Raw genomic sequence first — 24562 nt, forward strand, 5'->3', positions numbered from 1 at the left:
ACAGATGTTTCGAGGCTAACATTCCAATCATTACAAATGCATGCGTTCGATCATCGCTGTGTGTTTGCACAGGCAACCACTGCTCCACCTTTATGCTTCAGAACACCAGTTGAACCATTGTCATTCAATGCCAAATTAACGGCTGGCAAATTTTGGCCTCAGGTACTTGTTGGAGGAATAAGGGCCAGAATACGTGGTAAATACCGACAGGGCGTAAATAATGCTACCACATTTCGCCAGATTTCTCCTCGTGTTATAACTATTGACCAGCTCCATATATTGTAATTCTAAATTTTGGTTTTGCTTTTTATTTGCGCAGACAGAGCGACGCACGTACGTGCATAAAGAAAAATCAAGCGTGAAGCCATTTCTGGATTACAAGGTGCAATACTTGGTACGATTCACCGACAGGAAGAAGAAGTGAGTGCGCACTCTCTCCCACCTTTCTTTTGACAAACCTACACAAATATGCAGGTGGAGCAGTGTATTTTAAAGACTTGCTGGGTCCGAGAAAATACAACCAAATCTCCATCATGCAATTCAATGTTCGTTCAATTATAATCAATGGCAAAGAGGGCTGCACTATGAGGCACACTTCAAGCCGCCCTTTCTCGAGAGAACGTCTAAACGCTCCCAGCTGTCAATTCTTAGCTTTGTTTAAATTCGCTTTTACATTTGTATTCGTTCCTTGGCATGGGTCGTCAGAAACGATAATTAGCATACTAGTTTGGTATCCTTACTAGCTTCGATTAGACGCTCCTAGTTTGTCTCGTTGCAGAGTTTTATACGTTTATAGTGTTAGCAGGGCTCGGTTATTAGTACAAAGCCCACCGCGGGGCAATCACTTGTAAAATGCGTCGAATCTTTTTCGGCTTTCGCCCGGCTCTCTCCAGGAGGGGGTGCTTTTGAGAAGCTTCGTAAACTACTCTTAGCCCACTCGGTTCGAAGGCTGGTCTGGAATAATCTCACAAGCTCCGTTAATTGGGCGTCGTCATCGCCTTAATTCTCACATTGGACCTCACCACCAGACACAGCGTCCGGCATTGTTCCAAAAAGGGGCAGCATATGGCCTTTTTCCGCACGATCAAGGTAGATTGACCTTGGTGCGGCAGCGCAGCAGAGCCGAGCGCGCTTAAAAATATGATGATGATGATGATGATGATGATGATGATCCGACGTGACATATGCTGCGCCATATGATGTACTAGTGCGTGAGGGACGAGGCGGGTTTATAGTATAAGGATGCTGAGCCATGGGGGCAAATTTTGGTGGATAGCCCTTTTTCCGGAAATTGTACCCAAGAAAAGCATAGCACATGCCTGGGGTAAATCATGTACCCATTAGAAAACAGGTGTGTACCGTGCAATGTAAGGTAAACATTTTAGCTCCCGAGTTCAAGGCGAATGCTCTACCACAACGTCACCGCTTCGGTTAACCACCCAGGATGTTCAGGCTCTGGCCACAAACATCCAAAACGCTGTCAGCAGAAGGCAATATTTTGTTCATACTGATCGCAGACATCAAACAATCTCCTGGTCATGGTGAAACAGCATGCAAGTTTTGTGCTTAGCAGCATGGAGTATCACACTAAGTATATCTATACAATATTTAACGAAAGCATACAACAAGGGGTCATTCATCATGACAAGAAAGGTAATGTTCCTTCCTATTTGCGAGAGTGAACTTAGTATCACCTTAGATAGCGCAGTTTTGTGTCTGTGTACAGCTAGTAATGTAATGAAGCATTTAACCTTTAATCACCCAAGTTCCCTTCTTGAAAACTATAGTTGTTTTCTGCCAAAACACGACAGAACAGACTTCGACATGTCTTTTCTGCAGTTACACAGCTGATGCAAGTTATCAATGTGGTAATGGCAACACTACGTGGGGCGGGGTATTGGAAATGCTTTTTCAGTACTTTCAGATGGTATTCCATTTAGTCAAAATAAACCTGAAGGTACAATGTGTAATGAAGAAATAATAAATTCTCAACAGGATTGAATTGTTTGAAAGAAAAGCCTTTTGTGTAGGAAATTCGGTTTTATGACCGTCCCCGGTGCCTTCATAAGTGCCTTAAAGGTCAACTCCGGTGGTTTTTCCATCATTCTGTGTTTTTGGTTGAATTACATACCTCGGCACGTCCTGACTCGAACGCAAAAAAACCGTTTTTCGAAATTCCAATTAAAAGTATTTTAAAAAAGAAAAAACAGCAAACCGAAACCGAAACTGCTCTCACGGCCAGAAACGACGTCCCAGGTGACGAAATGGTGACGTCACACTCAGTATTAGAGAAACACTCGTACGTGCGTTGGATGGTGAAAATAAAGTATGGAAATCATGAAGCATTGCATAAAATGTCTGAGGTAGTTCAATATAAGCCTCACAATTTCATAATCGTGCGGGAAGTAGACAGTAACGCCGGTATACTGTTTGCGACGTCAGAAACTCAGTGTTGCCGGCAGAAAGTTTCAACTTAAGCCATGAAAACAGCATATTTTAAAGTCGTGTTGTGCCCGAACGGATTATTGTACGGCGCCCAAATTTTATAGAATGCGTCAGGACGCAGAGGAGAATCTACAGTAAACTTTTTATTAGAATATTCGAAAGTCAAAAAAAACCCCGGAGGTGCCCTTTAAGGGTCAGCGTTTGGTCCTTTTCTGTGTTTGATCTAACTAAACGATTTGACCTTCAATATCCTGCACCATTCCGTTTGTTTTTATGATGATTTTATTGAAAATAAAAAAATCATTTAGCCCGAGGCCAAGCTGCTTTCAGTTATTACTTTAACGCAATAAAAAATTCAGGACAAGACCGTTCTCGCCGCTAGAGGTTCAGTGGACGTAGTGCTACTTCCACCTTTTTTTCTATGCCTATATCGTTCGGCTCACCCGCCAGCTTGATCATTTTTTTTTACTTTCAATATGTCGACTTAAGCAGCAGGCAAACAATCTTCTATTAGTTTGCAAAAATGCTATTACTCCTTCTTGCCACCCCGATGTTCATCGCTGAAATGACTGGCTCTCCGCCAGCGCAATGGTGCACTTGCCGATATTACTGTGTACCATTTGCCAAGCATATAACCCTACCTAACTGCGCCGTTTACTTTCTTGCTATGGCGTGCGTAAATCATTCTGGCTCACTGCGACTAAAGCATGTTTCAGGGATTGCAACGTCATATCTCATTGAAGACAAAGCACTGCCTTTTTTTTTCCTTGCAGCTACTGTATGATCCTTGGATGGTATTTGGAGGAATCTTTTGAACTGGGATATCGGGAGTCTGACGAATACCATTACTACATCCTCCGGTGTTCAAAAGGCAGTTTTAAAAATAAAAATAAGGGGACAAGTAATATTAGGGGGGCTCCAGGCGACAACGAAGCCATATGGTTTGGTGCTTCTATGGAATCTGGAGACATGTTAACGGTAAGCGCTTAGTGATGAATATGTTGGCAGAGAAACACGCCGTCTGCTTTATATTTGCTTGCATAAAAAAATAGAAATTCTTAAAACGAAAAAGAAGTTCATTCTAACCCAGTATATCATTGTTGCGACCAATATTAATTCATCACTGCCCGCCAAGGTGGTGCAGTGGTTAAAGGTCAACTCCGGTGCTTTTTCCATCATTCTGTATTTTTGGTTGAATTACATTCCTTGGCACGTCCTGACTCGAACACAAAAAACCGTTTTTTGAAATTCCAATTACAAGTATTTAAAAAAAAAAAAACTGCAAATCGAAACCGAAACTGCTTTCACGGCCAGAAGCGACGTCCCAGGTGACGAACTGGTGACGTCACACTCAGAATTAGAGAAACACTCGTACGTCGTTGGATGGTGAAAGTAAAGTATAGAAATCATGAAGCATTGCATAAAATGTCTGAGGTAGTTCAATATAAGCCTCACAATTTCATAATGATGCGGGAAGTGGACAGTAACGCCAGTATACTGTTTGTGACGTCAGAAACTCAGTGTTGCCGGCAGAAATAGTCTCAACTTAAGCCATGAAAACGGCATACTTTAATGTCGTGTTGCGCGCGAACGGATTATCATACGACGGCCAAATTTTGTAGAATGCGTCAGGCCGGAGAGGAGAACCTACAGTAAAATTTTTTTTAGAATATTCGAATGTCAAAAAGCCCCCGGAGTTGCCCTTTAAGACGCTTGCCTACTATGCCCAAGGATGCGGGATCGAATCCCATCCACGACGGCCGCTTTTTGTCGCCGGCTAAAAGCTAGGCGCCCTCGTGCCGTGAGATTTCAGTACGCGGTAAAGAACCTCAGGTGGTCGAAATTTCCCGAGCCTCCACTTTGACATCTTTCATAGCCTTAGTCTCTTTGGAATGTTAAACCCCACAAAGCAAACCAAACAAATACTAACGAGAAAAGAGTAATAAGGCATGAGACCTAGAATATGTTGCCATCAGACTCCAAGGAATGCCGAAGAAAATGTGATTGTGACTACCGAGATCGAAACGCCTGAGGGACGTCGCAGGGTATTGTAAACGCCCGCGGTCTTCGAAAAGACATCCCATACTCGCACTGGCACTATATCGCTCTAATCTGAATTGTGGTTACAATGAGGTGAAGGGTGATTATAATTTATAGTCAGGCCTATGAAAGGAATTGAGGACGGTTGTCGAAGAAGGTACCGGTGCGGGCAAACGTTAATTGAGCACGCTCTTTCCTTCTAACACTTTTCACGCATTGCCTAATGAAAACTGGCAGTCGTGGCACATGCTTGCTTGTAGTAGATGTTTTATTTTCTGAGTATGCGTGAATAAATAGAATCAGCCGCAGGCAACATAACTGACAAATTTACCCATGCCTAATAATACACTTCTGTAATGTTTTCTCTAATCACCCTCCTGTGGACAGATACTATATCAGTTATTATTTCCAACGTGAGGATTAGTAATGCTTAATCATCCCCATCATCAGTCGGATTATACCAACTGTAGGGCGAAGACGTACCTATACCGTACTCCTCCTAATAACCCGGTCCTGGGCTAGCTGCATGCACTTCACCACTGCGAACTTCTTAACCTCATCCGCCCATTTAACTTTCTGCCACCCCTTGCTACGCTTTTTTCCCTTCCAAACCAATTTGTTACCCTAAGCGACCATGGGTTGTCCTCTCTTCGCACTACATGTCCTGACCATGCCCATTCTTTCTTCTTGATTTCCACTAGAGTATCATGTTAACTCTCTGAATCACATTGCGCGCTTCCTATTTTATATTGTTACACCTACCTTTTTTCGTTCCATAGCCCTCTGTGGTTTCCTCAACTTAACTAAAACCCTCTTCGTTAGCCTCCCGTTTCAGCCCCATAGGTGAGTTCAGGCAAGATGCAACTGTTGTACAATTTCCTCTTGAGCGATACCGGTAAGCTGCTAGTCATAATCTGCGAGTGCTTACCAAATGCATTCCATCCTAAGCTTTTCCTCAGTTATTTTCCTTTCATGGTTTGGATCAAGGTTACCACCTGTCTTAAGTAAACATATTCACCTAAACCTTCCAGTGCTTCGCAATCTATTGTAAGCTGCAGTTCCTTCCCTGGCTGACGAGCTAAGACAGCGAGGCATTTTTTCTCGCCTCCCCATGACGCGGAACTCTGTACGCTATGCGATCGTTGCGACAAAGCTATCTATCTAGTTACATGTAATCGGCCTTCATTTTCTCGAATTACTGAATACATAGAATCATGTTATTAATCGTAAAGAAGAAAAAGTGCGTAGGAGTAAATGGGGCTACGCTGGAGAAGATACGTAATGCCACTCAGGTTTAACGCTATATTTTTCTTTTCATAGCTCCCTGTTTTTCTATTCACTTTAGTTAAAACCTTTTTTGCCCCATTTCAGAGTGCTGCTAAAGACACAGCTGTTATACAGATTCCCCGTCAGGGATATTGGTGTGCTGCTAGTGATGGTCTATGAGAACATTTCGTATGCGCTCCATCCTAAAATTATTTGCTTAGTTACACATTTCTTTCATTCGTTGGCCGGATGGACCACTACTGCCTTTCCTTAAGTTTATTCCCATACTTCCAACATCTTTATAGCCCATTACCTCTCTCCCTTGAATATGCCTTCTTGCCAACTCTATTGATCAATAAAGACTATTCTCGCACTTTCATCTTGTAAAGCGTGTTTGTTTCGATGCCTTTGAGCATTAATGTAACTTCTGATTAATAATTTTGTCATTAAGATTTGCTAGTTAAGATCTCTAATAATGTTGCGTAATTTGATTCCTAAGTTCATTATCAGGGCCATGTCATCAGTGATTTGTAAGTTAGTGAGATATCGTTCATCACAGGAGCGGTGGCCTTCTCGAAGACACTGCCATAACTTCCTCGCGAAGGCCACCGCTTCAGTGATGAAAGATTTCTCAGTAACTTTAAAGTCGCTGTATTTTCGAGAACCCGTTCGTAGTCTTAGTGCCTGAGTGGCTTACAAATATTGCAACGCTGCTACATATGCGCGAATTTTGATGGATGACTCTGCATCAGATAGCGCGGTTTCATAATCCATGTTCTGCTTGTCGTTGAATATTTTTTTGTGTAAAATCAGGCTCTGAAAATGTAAAAAAAAGGAAACGGTGGCCTTCTAGTAGAGTATCCGCCTCGCATTCGGGAGGTACCAGGTTCGATTCCTGGTGCAGACAGGCTCCCAACGCATTTTCAATGGCTAGAAGATTTCATTTGGCCTGGATCTCCTCTCTTCCGTGGTGAAGTCCGTGGGATAGTGGTCATCGACCGAAGCGACCCTATCGATATTCATTCCAGGCTCAATAATATTTGCTCTATGCAAGCTGTAAACACTACTCTTTAAACAGCGCCTCTTTCGCAGACAGTCATTCATATCAATTTTTTTTTTCACACTTTATGGAGGACTGTGCCTCCATGCATATAGATGTATTTGTTCCAGTACGTTTACAAATGGCAACTCTACACTCTCCTTTCATAATGCGTGCAAAGCGGCTGAGATTTCCAAGGAGTCAAATCTTTTTTTTTCGTAATCTACGAATGATAGTATGAACAGCCATCGCCACGCACCCACCGGTAAAATTGGGTACAAGCGTCCCCCGTTCTTGCGTCCGGCTCTTTCGGGGGTGTGCGTTTGGAAGAGGCACTGCTAACCTTCCTGTGCTCCTTCGAGGTCTTAAAGTTTGGGACAACTAATGGCCTCCAAAGGCCGGGCTGACAGAAAAAAGCAGAAAAAATACTGGGCAGGCTGCCGAGAAAGCAATGAGTCCACAAAGAAAAAAAAAACATAAATTCCCCGCAGTCCAGAACAGGTCGAGGTTCCGGCTGTAGCATGGCTATATGGCTGCAAAAAAAAGGGGGCCAAATAAAGGGCTTTTGCAGCGCGAGGTTGCGGTAGAGCATCCGCCTCGCATTCGGGAGGTACTGGGTTCGATCCCTGGTGGCGCCGGTTAGCCACCGGTTTTGCAATGGGTACAAGCTTTCCCCCGGCCTGGTGCTCGGCTCCTCTGGGGTGAAATGCCTGGGAAAAGGTGTCACGGCTCAAATAGTTGCGCCGATGTGGCAGTGACCCGTTCCGTCATCGGACAACAATAAGTCCGCCTCGCGGGGCAAAAGCTTATTATATGGCCCTTTTTTTTTCTCGCAAAGTCAGACAGCCGGAAATCCGGACTTGCCCAGGACTGCGGTGATCACTGAGAAGTGAACTTCATCAGTGACAGTAAACCTTTACGTCTTTCGACACACTGGCTTAGAGCGTTTCGCACTTGTAACTTCAAGGCTTTTCTGAGTTTTCGCGTAGGCAGGACACGACTCATTTTCAGTTTGGAACCCCGTGAAACACGGTAACTCAAACCACCTTTGCAGGCTGAAGTGTTCGAATCTATTTTGCCCCAGGGGAGCGCAGCGAGGTTTGCGGAGCCTCTTCCAAGCTCACACCCTTGTGAGAGCCGGGCGCCAGGCCGGGGGACGCTTTTACCCACTTTTACCAGTGGGTGTCCGGCGGCGGGTTTCGAACGAACCACCTCCCGCAGCCGAGAAAGACGCCCAAACCACTAGGCCATCACTGCGGTTTTATTGTGAACATTTTTGTCACCTTATCTCTACTGTGCATGACACATCTCCAAGTAGCCGTTAAGAAATTAGGCCTGATTTCTTGTTTGAATGAAATATGATGTTTACCTGATAATATTGCCTTCTATCTTACTAAATACATTGCAAGGAATAGATAGCAAGATGACGGGTGCTTTTTGTTTAATTCTTACTGTCCCCGTTCTAAAGAATTAAGATAGTTAGCATTTCTGCATGTTCTGGCACTGTCGGGTCATGACGCATTGGGTACAGTATGTGTTACTATTGCTGCCAAAACGCCATTTTCGTTGTGGCAATATGCATGCGTCCAGCAGCGATTCGGAATGTGGATGTTGCGCTCCTCCACTAGCTACCGCCTTGTCACCCCCAGGCGACATCGCCAGAGCTGACAGGCTTGACACGGGTAGCATTGTATATGCTCTCTCCTGTGGGATAATTTTTGTCTCATTACTTTCGTTTCTATTGTAGGGCTATTTAAATGACAAGCCATTTGCAAAAATAGAAGTCGCCTGGCGAAATATCAACACCGAACATCACTTCCATAACCAAACCTATAATTGTGCTAATATATTGGAAATGCACTTATACAGCCCCGACTACAGCAACATATTCAAGCAGGTATGTAGACTCCTCTCCATGCATCAAATCAATCTTAGTGTGTACCTATTGAGTCACTCAACACTGGATGAAAAGCAATCAAGAAAACGTGCCTGCACAAAGTGGCCGAAGTCCTATTCCTTGCGAATTCGCCGCCCAGCGTAGAAGCGCAGTCGATGTTGGACGTATCCAACCCTTATATATTATACCATAACGCAATAGCAATAGTCACATTGTAACGAACCCTTCGTCTCTGATGTCACACGCCAGCAACCTACATACTAGAATTTCCTGCTGGGCTATTTCGTCAAGGTAGATTTATTTGAGGCAGGGTTGGGGAAAATTTAGCCAATTCAAGTGCATATGCCAAACGGCCCACTTTATTCAAAGTAGTCTCCATGACAAGTTTGTCCTTATTGCCGTTGACTAGGGAATCGCGTAATTACCCTCTCATCAAATGGGTCTAGTCGTCATTTCGAAAAGTATGTAACCTACCCTTTCACATCATCATACGACGCGAATCTGGTTTCCTTGAGCTGCTGCGTCAATTGTAAAGAAAACGTCGATCTTACAAGGCGACATCTATAAAGGATGTTGCAGTGTTTAACAAACGGAACTGTGCCATGTATTATGAAACAACAGCGAAGTGTAAACAGGCATTTTAGGGGTGAAAAGCGAGCCCTGTCGTCAAATTTTCTCGTCGTTGTCTCAATAGTGTCAACCGTTTCGGTTTCACATTATCGGAAACGAATGGTAGTTCTTACAGGCTTAACATATGAGCTAAGTTATGGCTCCTGGAAATCAAGAAGCACCTAAACAGTAACATCCCTGAGGCAATGGCTGTCTTCTCTTCATATGGGGGTGGTGAATTAGAATGTTACCTATTTAAAGTTTGGCTTCGTGTCTCTTGCTTGTATTACGCACCTCTTGCCCCAACCACAGACACGGCAACATCGTCATTGTGGCACCGGATCAAAGCATCGAACCTCTTGAATTTATACCCTCCAGAAATTTGCTAGTTTTATGGAAACCACAACAGTTACGCGAGGACGGACCTTTTTTTAGTAATTTAACCTTATTCGTCCATTTTCAATGTTGTTGTATGTTGAATGCGACACGCAGACGATGTAGTGTTTTGCAATGATGGAAACAATTGATAATCTCTGCACAATTAGGCAATTTCGTCATAATGATAACTGACGAGAAAAGAAAACTAGTCAGTAACAACTTTGCGGCAGAAATAATATTTGCTCTCATTGCGCTGTAAGCATTGCCGCCGTGGTTCAGGCTAGCAGTCGTCGAATCACGGCTAGTTCCAGGTCGCATTGCAGACCAGAATTTATCACCACTATTATGATACCGGGTCAGAACACCTAAGGCAGAGCCGATTCTGCTAGCCTTCTGGCGGTCATTAAAAATATTGGCCATCCATTGCACGCTCAAGAGTCGATAACAGAAATGCTCATGCATCATCGTGTGAAGCAACTACTTACCGAGTTCATACGCTCTGCCAGTTGTTTAATGGTCATCCTCTGTTCCTTTCTAATAAGCGTATCAAACTATTCTAAATGAGGTGCTCGCATTGTGACGTTTGACTAATTTTGGATCGTCTTTGCAACTTTCACCGCAGTCTTTGAAAGGTTTCTTCAAATTCTTCACAGTGACAATTGAAATAAAATATTCACCGCAGATGGCAGCGATACAGCAACCAATTTCTTGTAGGTAAACACTTTTTTCTGTCAAATACTCACGACTCACGCTGCTTTACTTTTGAAGAATACATTATGTTACGTGTTAAGTGCAGTGTATAGGACATTTAAAGAACATTTATCCTCATAAATGTGGGTCACTTTGGTAAGTGGGCGATGCCATTGAGCTAAGCCCATGACTTGCATAAATGGAGAAACCTTTATATCGAGGGGTTAGTTGGCTAACTTTCGTTTGGCTCGCTAAAAATAACAGGGCGATATTAAAGATGTAGACGGGTCAAATCACCACTTTCTTCCACACACCGGAAAAAACATTTTTTGTTGCTTCAATTCACCAAACATCATGATGAGCGCGAATACTCACGGTTAAGAAAATGTTGTTTGTGCCGAGCACAGCACGCAGTATTATGATGCCGCTTACGTCATCATCATCATCATCATCCTGACTATACCCACTGCAGGTCAAAGGCCTCTCCCATATTTCTCCACTTAACCCGGTTCTGTGCTAGCTGCATTCACTTGACCCCTGTGAACTTCTTAATCTCATCCGCCCACCTAACTTTCTGCCGCCCCCTGCTACGCTTTCCTTCCCTTCGAATCCAGTTTGTTATCCTAAGCGACCATCAGTTATCCTCTCTTCGCACGACACGTCTTGCCCATGCCCAGTTCTTCTTATTTCTTCTTCTACTTAATTTTTCTTAAAGCAGCTTACGTATAAGCTGCCTTTTTTATATAAAAAACTTCCAATACCTTTTTGAATTTTATAACTTTTCTTCTGCTGAGAAGAATCACTTCACTGTAGCATAGCTAAAAATCCCAAGACGAGCACAAATAATGTGCTTCGGAAAATGTGTTCCTTCCTTTTTTCTAAATTACGTTCATGTTAACGCGTTCCCTCTTTGATACACTGACTCGTCTACCCTGTGCAGGAGTTGCCGCACTTGAGATCAATCTCATACACCACTCCTTCGGTACACTGTACATGGCCGAAAAGAAATTCGTGGAGCCGGTGTTTATTCCCGTCATCACGGGGATGTTTCTTTGGTGACTTCCAAATCGCTAGTGTTGTAGACGAAGATTTCAATGCGAAACTAAGCAAGGAACTATGTGAGTAAGTTGGTTATTGCAGTTAACGAGGAAGAGCACTAAAATTCTAGGAATGAAAAGGTAGTGTTCAAATGCGCTTTCGCATCTACCCTTAAGATGCGCGAAAGCGCCCTCCTAATTTTGTTCTCGCAAATGAATTGTTGTGCACCGAAGGAGCATCGCTGTCCTGTGGAAACATTTTATACCGTTCATTTTCTTGCCAGGCTGAAAGAAAGAGCTACTTTTCGTAAATGGCACATTAATTAATCATGCGGCGATAATGCTACATCGCACAGTTTGTGGGCGATTCCTCTGCCCGAGGGATGCGCACGACAAACACACAGTGGGCCGTATAACAAACATCTTTAATCTCACAGGGGTCGTCGAAGGCAGCGCTAGGTCGTCGTGCGGGGAGCTGCAGTCTGCGGGTCGTCTTCAGTGCAGAAGCTCCAGACGCGAAGCAGGAACGACGAGGCAGGGACCAAGAGAGGGCGAGACGGCGGCGCGTGCCTTCTTTTATAGCCCCCTCGCGCGGGACCGGTTATCCCCGAACAAGCGGGGAGAGGGAAACAGGCCGCGCGCAGGGAGCATTGGGAAGTGGCGCGGCCTTCGAATGCGCGGCGCACCACGGGCCCTACATCTCCCCCCCCCCCCTCAGCGTCCGACCCGGGCTCATCCAACAGCCGGGCCATGTCCAAGTCCGGGCCCGGGTCGACGTAAAATATGAAGGCTTGTCGCCTGGCTCTAGCGGGATGCCATCTCAGCTAGTCCGTGGGACGGGAGGAGCAGCAGGCATGGCGGGCTGTTCAGGCTGGTCCCTCTCCTGCAGCAGCCACATCCTCGGGGTCACAGCGCAGCTGGGTTCGGCCACGGATACGACTGGCAGCGGCCCTGAGCTGTTGCTCTACATCGTTGACCCCTTTCCACGTGGCGCCGTGCTGGATGCACATTGCAGCAGGCGTTTCGGCCCCGGGCACACCTAGCTTCCTGAGGCCCGTACTCCAGGCCTGGGCAGTGGGCTCCAATCCAGACTCGTTGAAGACGGCCAGCATGGCCGCGCTGGTCACAATGATGGGCCACAAACCACTACAAACTAGGGGGGTACCCCCTGTTTAAGTGGCCCCTCCTTGAACCATGCGCTGGGTGCGGCTTTCCGCCCCAGCGACGGTAGTTCATCTGGGTGCTGCAAAATCTTATCAGAATGCATTCTGAAAGAAGCAAAGACGTTAGACAAAGTAGTGCACTACCTTGGCCTTAGGTTATAGCGTCGGTTGCGAACCGGGTTGCTACCTGTACGCCTTACTTTGGGGGAGATCGCTGCATCGCTTTGAGCTTCCCCCGCTTCGCAGTTATCGTCCTTGCAGAGATGGTAAGCTTTCAAGTCTGCGACGTGCACCGGACCAGCGGTTTCACCGCTCGCCAACAACCGCAGCTGGTAAGTGAGTGGCGTAGTCCATGCCGTAACTTCGAACGGTCCAACCCACTTGTGCGCTAGCGACGCGGCGAACCCACGCGCTGCATTACTAAGCGGGTGCGTTCTTTTCAGTACCAAGTCGCCCATGTTGAAAACGACGTGACGGCGACCTTTGTTGTACTGATCCGCTTGCTCCATGCGCGCGACATCGAGGTTTTCATGAGCCGCGCGCTGCGCTGCCTCAAGGCGCTCGCGGAGCTTTGCCGCGTACTGTGTAAGCGGAGGGGGCGCGGGCCCCGCCGCGTCAAGTAGGGCGTTCTCTAGCGGAAAAGCGATCTCTTTCCCAAAATTCAAGTAAGCAGATGTCATACCCACCGACCTGTTCACGGTTGTTCTAGTGGCGAAAGCCAGTTCGGACAGCCGTGCGTCCCAATCTCTGGGCTGCTCGGTCGTCGCGACCAGCATACTCTTAATATTCCGATTCTCTATTGGTTATGTTGCTCTGAGCGTGGTAGGGACTCGTTTTCCTGTGGCGGATTTGAAGCGAGCGACAGGAATAAACAAAGACTTTTCTTGTGAAATACGAGGCATTGTCTTTAATCAGGTCGGATGGGAAACCGAAACCAGTGAATGTCTCCAACAGTTTCTCCCAAATCCGTTCTGACACAAGCTTCCTAAGGGGGAAAACCTCAACCCACTTGGAATAGTGGTCCGTTATTACCAAGATATATTGGTGTCCACGCGCGGAGCAAGGGAGGGGTCCCGTGATATCGCACGCGACCACTTGCCACGGATAGTTGCTAACTACCGACTTCATCATGCCAGCGGGTTTCCCCGCCCGAGGCTTGGCTACCGGCAAACAGGACATGTACGGGCGTAACCCAGCAAATCCTTTCTCATACCTGGCCAGGTCGCGACACGGCATAACTTGTCGTAAGTCTTACTGCCGCTGCCATGGCCTGCCAGCGCTGAATTATGGAAGTACTGGAGGAATCGTTTCCGGAACTTCCTCGGGACAACGACTCGGAAGGGAGATGCAATCGCCTCTTCCTTGTCAAGTTGGCGGATGTAGCGGAGCCGTAAGCCATCATCGCCCAGCAGATACGCGTCGTACTTGCCCTCAGCGTTCCCGGTGCAAGCTGCACTACTCGCAAGCTCTGTCAGCACCCGCTGGCATAGACCGTCTGCTTTCTGGGCCTCAATTAGCTCTTCCCTACTGACCGCTACTCTCTCTCGCAGCACAGCGCGGCAACTCGGTCCGCCTCCTTTCTATCTTTAACTACGCAGGGCGCGACTCTCGCGTCCGCCCTCTCCACCTCTCCAGTAGCGGCGACGCCGATTTCAGCAATGCTGGTCTGCGCCTCTGATACGCTTCTGCCAGCCTTCCACGGTGCGCGCGATAAAGCATCGGCCACCTTATTCATGCTACCCCGGCGGTACTAAATGGCGTACGCGTAACGTTGCAACGTCATCGCCCATCTCGCGAGTCTGCCTGCGGGGTTTTTCAGCCTCTTTAACCACGAAAGTGCCTGGTGATCTGTCTACACGGTGAAAACCGCTCCGTCTAGGTACATGTCGAACTTTGGCAATGCGAACATTATCGCCAGACATTCCTTTTCGGTCACGGAGTAATTCCGCTCCGCCGATGTGAGCGTGCGGCTAGCGAACGCGACAGGGCGCAGCTTGCCCTCGTGTTCCTGCAACAAAACAGCTCCTACACCGGCATCACTAGCATCTGTCTGCAAGACAAACGGCTTGTTCAGGTCGGGGAGGCACGAACTAGCGGTTTTCGCTATCGCGCGAGCCAAGGCGACAAAAGCGTCGTTCTGTTCCTTGCCCCAGACCCACTTCGAGCCTTTCCGCAACAGCTGGTTCAACGGCCTAGCGAGCTCTGAACAACTAGGGATGAATTGTCTGTAGAAGGCAACCATTCCCAAAAACCTCTGCAAGCTTTTCACGTCCGTCGGGCAGGGGTAGTTCAGAATTGCCTGCAGTTTGTCATCGTTCGGTCCAAAAATGCTATTATCAAGCACAAATCCCAAGAGGTTTACTCTCTTCGATGCCAAGTGCACTTTCTTTGGGTTGATCGTTATACCCGCACGTCTCATTCTTTCAAGAACGAAATTCAGGTGAATGAGATGCTCTCGAACGACTGTGAGGATATCACGACGTCGTCGAGGTACGCCATCGCGTAGTTGAACCTTGCATCGCCCAGCACGATGTCCATCAATCGCATGAACGTACTCGGTGCATTAGACAAACCAAACAGGAGTCGAGTAAATTCGAAGAGCCCGCGGTGACAGGTGAATGCGGTTTTCTGAATGTCGCCTTCCGCCATCTCAATCTGCAGGTACCCTCTGCTTGCATTCAGGACTGTGAAGAACCTTGCGTTCCCTAACGCGTACATTACAGCCTCGATCGACTGGAAAAGGTACGCAAGCGTAGGCGTCAGTGAGTTGAGCTTTCGATAATCAACACACAGCCTGACCGAACCATCTTTCTTTGGCGCTAGAACCCCTGGGGACGCCCAGGGACTTTGTGAGGGTCTCCCCGCGCCGGTATCTATCATCTCGTCAAGGGCGCTGTCGAGAAGCTGTCTCTTATGCGCGCTTAACGGCCGCGGGTTACATCTGAAAGGGCGCGCATCACCCGTTTCGATCTCGTGCTGAAGCAAGTCGGTTCTGCCTGGTCTCTCTGTGAAACAATCCGAAAACGGGAGTAAAGTTTCCACGAGCCTTCGGCGCTGACTACCGGTTCCTGAGAAGGACGCGATAATTGCTTCTAATGGGCTACCATTCAGTGTCGTGGGGGAGCCGTCTGCCATAAAAGCGTGGACGCTCGCTCGCTGAGCGACGCATTCCTGTTTGGGTGCGCTAAAAAAGGGAATGAGGGGGTTGGAGGGGCTGTAGCGATAGCCGTTCTCCCCCATGTCAAGCACAATGCCTTCGCTCGAAAGAAAATCTCTTCCCAGAATAACTGGTATGGCTAAGCCGGGCAGATAGACGAAGCGATGCCTCCGCTTCCTGCCGTCAAAACGCAGGACCAGACGTACCGCTCCTTCCGCTTTTGCCTTCCCTGCTGCTAAGCTCAAAGGGGTTTCGGCTGGCCTGACACGAATTTTACATCTACGGCAGGCCTCGAAAACATCATCACCGACCAATGACAGAGTTGAGCCCGTGTCAACGAGTGCCGAGTAGCTTTGACCAACTAACCGCACTAGCATAAAAGGGCTCGAGCGCGACAGCATTCCTTGCGCTCCACAGGCGAGGGGGACAAAAGCCTCTGCGCCGCCGGTGCGGTCGCCCGTAGACGCGACTTGGAAGTACATTTCTCATTTTCCGCTGTGGCTTCCACGAAATTTTCCCGCCGACGGCGTCAGGCTGGTATTACCAATTATCGCCGCCGGCGGTCCGCGTTTACTTGCATACGCCTTACTTGATACTCTCGTGCCACGTGGCCCGGCTGGTTGCAATTCCAGCAAAGCCAATCGTTCACCTGCCACGCGGTCGGGGGATGCCGCGTTCCACGAAGCGGTTGAGGACGTCTTTCCCCTCTCTCCGCGCCTATGCGGTCGTCGCTGGCGAGCCCAGCTCGACGCCGCTGTTCGAACGCGGACGGGTCAAGAGCGCGAGAAATCGCGGAGCCTTGCGCTGGCCTTTCCTGCCCTACCGTCATTACGTCTGCGCCTTTGGCGCGCGGCACGGAGTCTTGGCCTCCGGCCCAGGCGCATCGCGGCTCTAGTGATTCGGCTGGCCTGGGGGCTGGCTGGTAGCGCAATTCAGCGAGTAAATCCGCCTTCACTACATTCGCTTCCTGTGCTAGGGCCTCGAAGTTTGCAAAACCACGTCCCCGCAAATACGGCTTGAAGCGCGGATGGCATTGCCTGATCACGCGCGCGACCTGTTCAAGGTCGGTTGCCGTGGGATCTGCCCTCTTGTAGAGCTCCTGCATTGCGCACACAGCACCTCTGGGTGCTGTGTGCGCAACGCAAGCTCCTCAAGCATCCGGCGCTCGTAATCGGGCGCCAAGAACTCAGCGCGAAAGCGATCGGTGAAGTCTGCTATCGACTGGAAAGCCGGCTAACAGCGTCTCCATCGCGCCGCGCTCTCAACAAGTGCCACGGGGATTACCTGCGCTAGCACCACGTCGTCTGGGGAACCCAGTTCCGTCTGATAATCCTCGAGTTCTTGCAAGAATTCGTGGACTGACTTCATGTCCGTGTAGCCGAAAAAGGAGGGAACCTCTACATTTATCCGCGGACGCGAGACTGTCGCCGCAGCTGTGGCTTCGTTGGCACTAGCCACCGAACCGAGCTGACGGGGGAACACCGACAACATTTCGTTCATCTGCCTCATCAGGGCGGCCGCGTCGGTAACCTGCGCAGACTCTACCGCGTCCTTTACCTCACTTCCGGACGCACTAGCGTCCGAAGCGGCGGCCCTATCTGGTACGTCTTTTCTCGGAGGCATTGCACTCAACAACTATAGCCGGCCGGGAGCCTAAACGCGCACGACTACCACCTAGCCAGCATCAAGAGGCTAGTCACAAAGGCTAAACACTTCATAAAACTAACATATGCACAAAAAAATTAAAACACAAACCGCCCGACACTAACAAACACACACATAACCCAAAACAAAATTAAAACACTGTACAAACACTACTATACTACACTCCGCGTCATCTGCACACACGATAGCCCTAAACTCAAAATGGCGTCGCGCCTAACATACAAAGGACCGGCCCGTCGTGTTGCCGTGCGCTGCCACGTTGGCAGAAAAATCATCCACATGGGTGCTAATTCAGCCCCAGTTGGGTGCCAGCTGTGGGCGATTCGTCTGCCCGAGGGATGCACACGACAAACACACAGTGGGCCGTATAACAAACATCTTTAATCTCACAGGGGTCGTCGAAGGCGGTGCTAGGTCGTCGTACGGGGGGCTGCAGCCTACGGGTCGTCTTCCGTGCAGAAGCTCCAGGCGCGAAGCAGGAGCGAAGCAGGAACGAAGAGGCAGGGACCAAGAGAGGGCGAGACGGCGGCGCGTGCCTTCTTTTATAGCCCCCTCGCGCAGGACCGGTTATCCCCGAACGAGCGGGGAGAGGGAAACAGGCCGCGCGCAGGGAGCATTGGGAAGTGGCGCGGCCTTCGAATGCGCGGCGCGCCACGGGCCCTACAAGTTTCTTGTTTGAAACAAACTAATGTAGTTATGCTCCTTCCGGTCTTCATTTTCATGTTCGTTCTGTTGTTTGCGCAAACAAATAATTAACATTTAACTACCTATTCTCTTGTAGGGCTGTGCAAGATACTTCAAAAATTATCTTCGATCCCAACATTCAACGTCCTAAAAAATTGTATTCCCGATACCACTGCAAGATAGAGATACTCGATAATGTAACTTTGACACTTCGATTCATCACTTAAAACTCAAACATAATATAGATGATATTATGATTAGCAAAGTTTACACCAATATATTAAATATTATTGGCGAAGTTAACCTATTTATCTGTAACTTGTGAAACCTCTATTAAATTCTTATAGCAAACATTTAAGGCGAAAGCCTTGAATCGCTACGTTTTCAAATCGCATCGTGAGGCAGAGAAATAGATGGATAAAAAAACAAGTGAATTGTGTCCAGGCCAATACTTCATATACCGCCACTCAGTGCCCAACATATCGCGCCGCCGGGGTGGCACAGTAGTTATGGCGCTCGACTACTAGCTGTTCCCATGGATGCGGGATCGAATCGCGGCCTCGGCGGCCGCTTTTCGATTGAGGCGAAAAGAAAGGCGCCCGTGTGCTGTGTGATGTCAGTGCACGTTAAAGAACCCTAGGTAGTCGAAGTTTTCGGAGTCCTCAACTATGGCATCTCTCATAGCCTGGGTCGCTTTGGGACGTCAAACCCCACAAACCAAACCAAACAGTTCTATGCCGACATTCTGAGAGTGAATCTATCATTCCTCTTGTCTAGCGTAAAAATGCCGGATGGCTTGGACAGTTAGAACAACATTGGTTCTGAGGAGGAGGATATAATTGTCAGTGGTGGCGTGTGAGAAGTCACCGCTAGAGGAAATTGTCAAGGACAGCAGCACGATCGCAACGCACTCGCCTGACTTGTATACGTGGCCGTGTGGGCTGAAAACTTCATGCCTTATTATTACGGATGGCGACAAATCAGACCCTAGTTGAGGGCGTGCAATCCCGCTAGTCGTAACACACATTTGAACATGAACGTGAAAAATATACGTTCTGGTGCTCAAAGTGTTTAGTTAGAGAATTGGTCTCTACAGAGTGTGAATGAAAGATCCAAAAACTGTAACAAAGCTTCAAAGTAGTCTTTCTCTTTCCATTCGAACAAATCTTTGCGCACCTAAAGTAATATTTGCTTTCTAAATGAGCTTAAACCAATCCCACTGCACTGATTTAAAGAAGCTCCGCTCTCTATGGAGCTGTCCTTGTGGGTACTTTAGATTAGATGGAAAGTATGGGTACATTGAATCCATTAATTCCTAAGCAGATTACCAAAATTTATTTTACATAATGTTCCTTATAAGAGCCTACCTTTGAGCACTTGGACATATAAGATTGAACATAAATCTTTTTCCGTTCATTTTCCTTTGGGACACCGCTTTCATGTGTACTGTGCCTTTGTTCTGTGGTAAACAATGCAAGCTCCACGCCATTGGCGAACCGAACTTATTTATGTCAATACTGCAAAATACTTTCGTAGCGTAATATCCTTCTCTAAAACTAAAGGGAAATCATCAATAAGCAAGATGGCTTATTAATTTTGTTAGAGAAAATATTGCGTTATTATACTTAAAAGTCTTGAGACTAACAGTATATTGTCAAACCACCTGTTCTGACGAACCCCGCAATGTGGGCGCACTCTATCACCGAGGAAAATGATTAAGGCTTCTTGACGGGAGTGGACAGGTGCGTCGAAATATATTTGATGAAGGTGCGTTTTTATTTATTTACCTATTTATTGAATTTCTAAAGGCCCTATTTAGTCTTTCTTTTTTTTTTATTTGCAGAAAATCACTGCTTCCTGTGGGTGGCAGAGACATAAGGCATGACTGCCTGACGAGGTCTCTGCCCCCGTATTACATGGTATTATTACATGAGGGGTGGGCTTTGAGTACGGCGGTTACAACAAAAAATGTCTTTAGATGGCAGTCTTTATCAAACCTAGCCGTAGCAATTCAATTATCCTGAATACAGTGAGGAAACTCAAGGGTCACTAGGACCTGTTGAGCCCTGTCACTAGTGTGGGACGCAGTAAACATGGAAGAGGCACAGTTAAGGGCGAAGGTTATTACGACAGTAATTCGAAGATGAGGTCGTATCAGGAAGGAGATCAAGTCCTTGTACTGCGACCATCTCGATTAAATAAGCTCCAAAATCCAAATTACAAGAACGCGTCCGATGATCTACCTGATGTTGCGGACTTAGATAATCGCACTGTCCCGCATGCGAAAACTCGTGACCTTGGACGTTATTCCGAATCCAACGGCAGCTTCTCTAATGACGACTGTCAGACAAACAGAGCTGCCACACCACTAGCGCCACCACCGGAGCGAGATCCGTTTTGTTTAGCTTCTTTTAGTTCTATTATCATTAAACTACAAGGTACACTAAAATGTATTTTAAATGCCAACCATTCGTATCTCCTTCTATGCACGCGATACCAAATACCGATACACAAATGTATCGAAGGTAAATGTATCTACAATAGTGCCCATGCTTGGCCATCAGATACGCAACTTTGTGTAAATCTTTAAGTGAACCCGCTGTCCTCTGTAAGTGCCGCCACTGCTCATGCCAGTCAAGAGATACTTTCCACTGTCGTTACAGCGAATGCTCTGTTACGTTGTCCACATGGCAGCTGTAGCCCAGCGTAATCGCGGGATGAGTTTAAAGAGCGTTATGGTTGTTCTGTTGTATCAGCAGTTATCAGAATCGATCCCTGGTACACCAGAGTCGTCACCGGTTTTGAAATGAATAGGTTGCCAGTCGCGTTGAGCTCGGTTCTGCAGTGGAACACTTTAGAAAAGGATGTCGAACAAAAATGTCGAGCCGATGAGCAGTGACTAACTCGCCTGTGAGAAAAAAACATTTGCTTGGTAACGTAGAAGGTCATATCTGGCCCTTTTGAAGCGAAGGCTTCATTGGCCGTGATGCAGTGATTTCGCCGTGGCACCAATTTCCTACGGGATTGCATCTTACCGGGTGCAAGCCATGACACTCAGATGTCTAAAATAGAGGGAATTTTTAGCCCCTACCGATTATAGCAAATGGTGAACACAATCCTGCATGCCGGCATTGCGGTGACGGGACGCAGGCCACCCAACACCATTATACTATGGGAATGCGCCAGCAACTCACTACAAGGACACCCTTACCAGCTCTCTCAGCGGAGGAATGGGGCAAGCTGTTGGCCAGCCAAAGAAACCCTACGCAACTGGCCATCACCACGCGAGCTTTTCAAAAGGTCGCCACCCTTGATCTGCCCCAGCCCGAATTCCTTGCATTTGGTGGCAATAAAAGTTGTTACTGCCACCATCACCAGGGTTCCGCCGATCTTTCCAGTTTCACTCATACGCTCCCCCCTTCGATTACGGCGCAGTTCAGGGGTCCACACAAGAGTGACAGATACTGCTCCTTCTCTTTCTTGTGAACCAATTAAAAAACGAACAGGCCGCCCTAGGATGTGCAATATTACCTTGAACAACTGTAAATGTCAAAACAATGTACTGAGCTTTTCCTTTCCTATAAATCGATGTGCAATATAAAAGAAAAAAATATGAACGAGCATACCCCTGCGTTTCAAGACGCCCAGCATGCGAAGAACTGTCGAAAAATTGTCCGCGCATTCACGGCTAACACCCAGTACCGCCATAAATCCAACCATGACAACCAACACTCGACACCGCGCTTCTCGTTTCGCGCTCTTGTGTGGCTGTGGATACCTTCCAATGCTCCTGGACTGTCTTCGGAATTTCATGCTAAATACCATCCCCCATACCCGTTGTCTGAAGCGCACCTCACGGGTCAATTATGTCTCATGATCTACGCCATCTCATGTTGTACGCCAGCGTGGTCGCGAGATCGCTCACGTGTAGCGCCTGAAACCCTATTACTACGCTAACGTCTTGCCCACGCCATAAGTCGCTGGATTGCTTCCCTTCGTCCCACCGGTAATTGTGAAGAGGAAGAAGTACGTGGTGGACATTTCAGTCAATGGCATAGTTATCGCTGCGCGTGTTCGACCTGACTGTGTTCGCTGTCGCTCGATTCGCCGCTGATCTTCCCAGTCCCAGTACCGTCAAATATTCCCCCATATTGCATAATCAGGAAAATTATTCTAATTTACTAAATATTGCTTTTAGATAATACGTTTAGGTTGACCAAATACGAATCCTAGGGCTATACATTCAAGAGAACGGATACAACGACGGGGTACTAAAGAAATTGGAAGTATACGCCACACAAGTTCTAAGTATATTCAGGAGAATAACATTGGAGGGCCGAGGCTTAAAAGAAAGGAGCTTGATCAGACTTATGCAGGCATATGTCATAAGCCGCATAAGCTACTCTACACCATATTTAAACCTTAGAGCAGATGAAAACATTACCTAGGGCTTAGCTTTAGTTAAGCCTGGAAGTTGCGAAAGCAATGTCCGGTTGGCTATGCAAAGTGTTTCGTTTGTGGCGGTGCACATTGCTAATCTCCTGTGTCCGCGAATTGAAAGGCATACTTTTTAGACGTCTCCAAACTTTATTATTCTTTCGCAGATTCTTCTTTCTGTAGCACAATGAATCGCAGCAAGGCCTGCAAGCTCTTGCAACTTGCATGACGTCAATCGCTTGCCGCCGTTCGCAGGTGGTCGACCGGCCGTGGATAGTAGCTGCGGCGCGCTGAAGAGCCGACTTGGTCCCCCTTCTTTCGCTCTGGTATGACGTCAGTAGTCACGTTACCGACCACAGCCGCCGCTCGACCGTGGCGCGTATAGCTATGGCGCGCTGAAGAGCCGACTTGCTACCCTGTCTTTCGCTATGGTATGACGTCAGTTGTCATATGACTGACCACCGACCGGGAAGGGTAGGCTCCGGTACGGTACAGCGAAAAGGCGAAACCTGGCGTAGTATTGCTTTCGCAATAAAAAGAAAAGTAGAATAACAGATTAGACGATGCATAAAAAAGGTCCTGTAGCTACCAATGAGTACATCCACAGAGAGAATGCTCGCTATTGGAGTACATAATAGGTAAGGAATAGCTGAGACAGTCAGTGCCGCAGCTCGAAAGGCTAAGCCAGACAACTGCTGGAAGAGCCATTTTAAATACGGTAGGACTGCAGACAGACGGATCCAACAAAAGTGGAGTATCCTAAAAATATACCGAGATAAGCTAACCATATCCCCTCTTCCTCGAAACATGCGCCCCATATACAAAGTGGAAAGGAGGCAAAAGACAGTAGAAGCACTGGAAAAGCGCTTCGAGCTATTGGATTAATTGATTGATTTATAGGAAGGGAAAGTTGCGGTAACTGTTTCACTTGTTTTCTGTGAACACCTCAACCACGCCGTAAGGGAAGGAAGGAGGGTGGGAGTGAAAGTGAAAAGAGAGAAAGAGGAGCCGTTGTGGAGGGCTGCGGAGTAATTTCGACCCCCTGGGGATCTTTAACGTGCGCTGACATCGCACAGCACACGGACGCCACTTCGTTCCTCCATCGAAACGCAGCCGCCGAGGTCGGGTTCGAACCCAGGTACTCCGGCACAGTAGTCAGCCGTCTTACCACTGCACCACCCCGTGCACCCCGCTGGGGTGGCGCAGTGGTTACGGCGCTCGACTACTGTGCCCAAAAAAGCGGGATCGAATCCCGGCCTCGGCGACTGCGTTTTGATGGAGGCGAACCGCATTGGCGTGCTGTGCGATGTCAGTGCGCGTGAAAGAATCCCAGGTGGTCAAAATTTCCGGAGGCCTTCAATATGGTCTCTCTCATTACCTGAGTCGCTTTGGGACGTTAAACCCCCCAAAGCAACCAAAAACCCACCAGAACTCCCCCTCGTGGGGCAGGCGTCCGGTAGTCCATACGTTGACGTGGCGAGTGGGAAGTCGGGTGCAGCGGAAGCCTCTGTAGTCGACGGCCGAGGAGCCTCATTGTCGGCAGCCACTGTCAGAAGCCGCAACCGAAACAGCTGAAGAAGGTGCGATAGCGCTCGCTTGCTTTAGAACGGAGCAAAATTCATAATTAGTGACAACAAAACAGCCATCTACAATTACGCAAAGGGTAGAATCGCACCGGAAATCAGCCACCTTGCCGAAACGCGCGGGACTCAACATCGTTGCCGATCCGAGCCGGCGCGATGAAGATCTCGGAGGCCATGCCCTCTCTATCTTATTCCGTGCGCCACACGCATGATGGCGCTACGTGCACGTCAAGCGAAAAGGAATAACAGCGGAAAAGGAACACGCTTAACTGCTTGTTCAGTAATTCTGTAATTTACATGTTCATAATTATTATTATACGCCACAATACACTTCTCTAAGGGACATTTCGGAGACAACACCGCAATCAGTAGACGCCCCTTTGTCTATTTCAAGCCATCTAGCTGGCTGTCCGCAAGGCTGTCCATTGGTTTATCGATATTGTGAAGTTTGTCGATGATAATCCTGAGTGGC

The 24562-nt window shown here is 47.7% G+C and overlaps 1 protein-coding gene across 2 annotated transcripts in view; it reads left to right on the forward strand.

Annotated features, from left to right (window-relative positions):
* Positions 1 to 24562, forward strand: part of LOC146181254 (uncharacterized) — a 69883-nt gene that overhangs the window by 30403 nt on the left and 14918 nt on the right. For both annotated transcript variants that reach the window (XM_084577872.1, XM_084577871.1), the window contains exons 2-4: positions 320 to 420; positions 3219 to 3423; positions 8538 to 8687. In XM_084577872.1, the coding sequence (XP_084433998.1) occupies positions 320 to 420; positions 3219 to 3423; positions 8538 to 8687 (456 nt within the window). The remainder of the gene's footprint in view (positions 1 to 319; positions 421 to 3218; positions 3424 to 8537; positions 8688 to 24562) is intronic.

Source organism: Amblyomma maculatum, chromosome 8, assembly GCF_055883805.1.
Source record: "Amblyomma maculatum isolate TAMU_Amacu chromosome 8, ASM5588380v1, whole genome shotgun sequence".
Lineage (NCBI taxonomy): Eukaryota > Metazoa > Arthropoda > Arachnida > Ixodida > Ixodidae > Amblyomma > Amblyomma maculatum.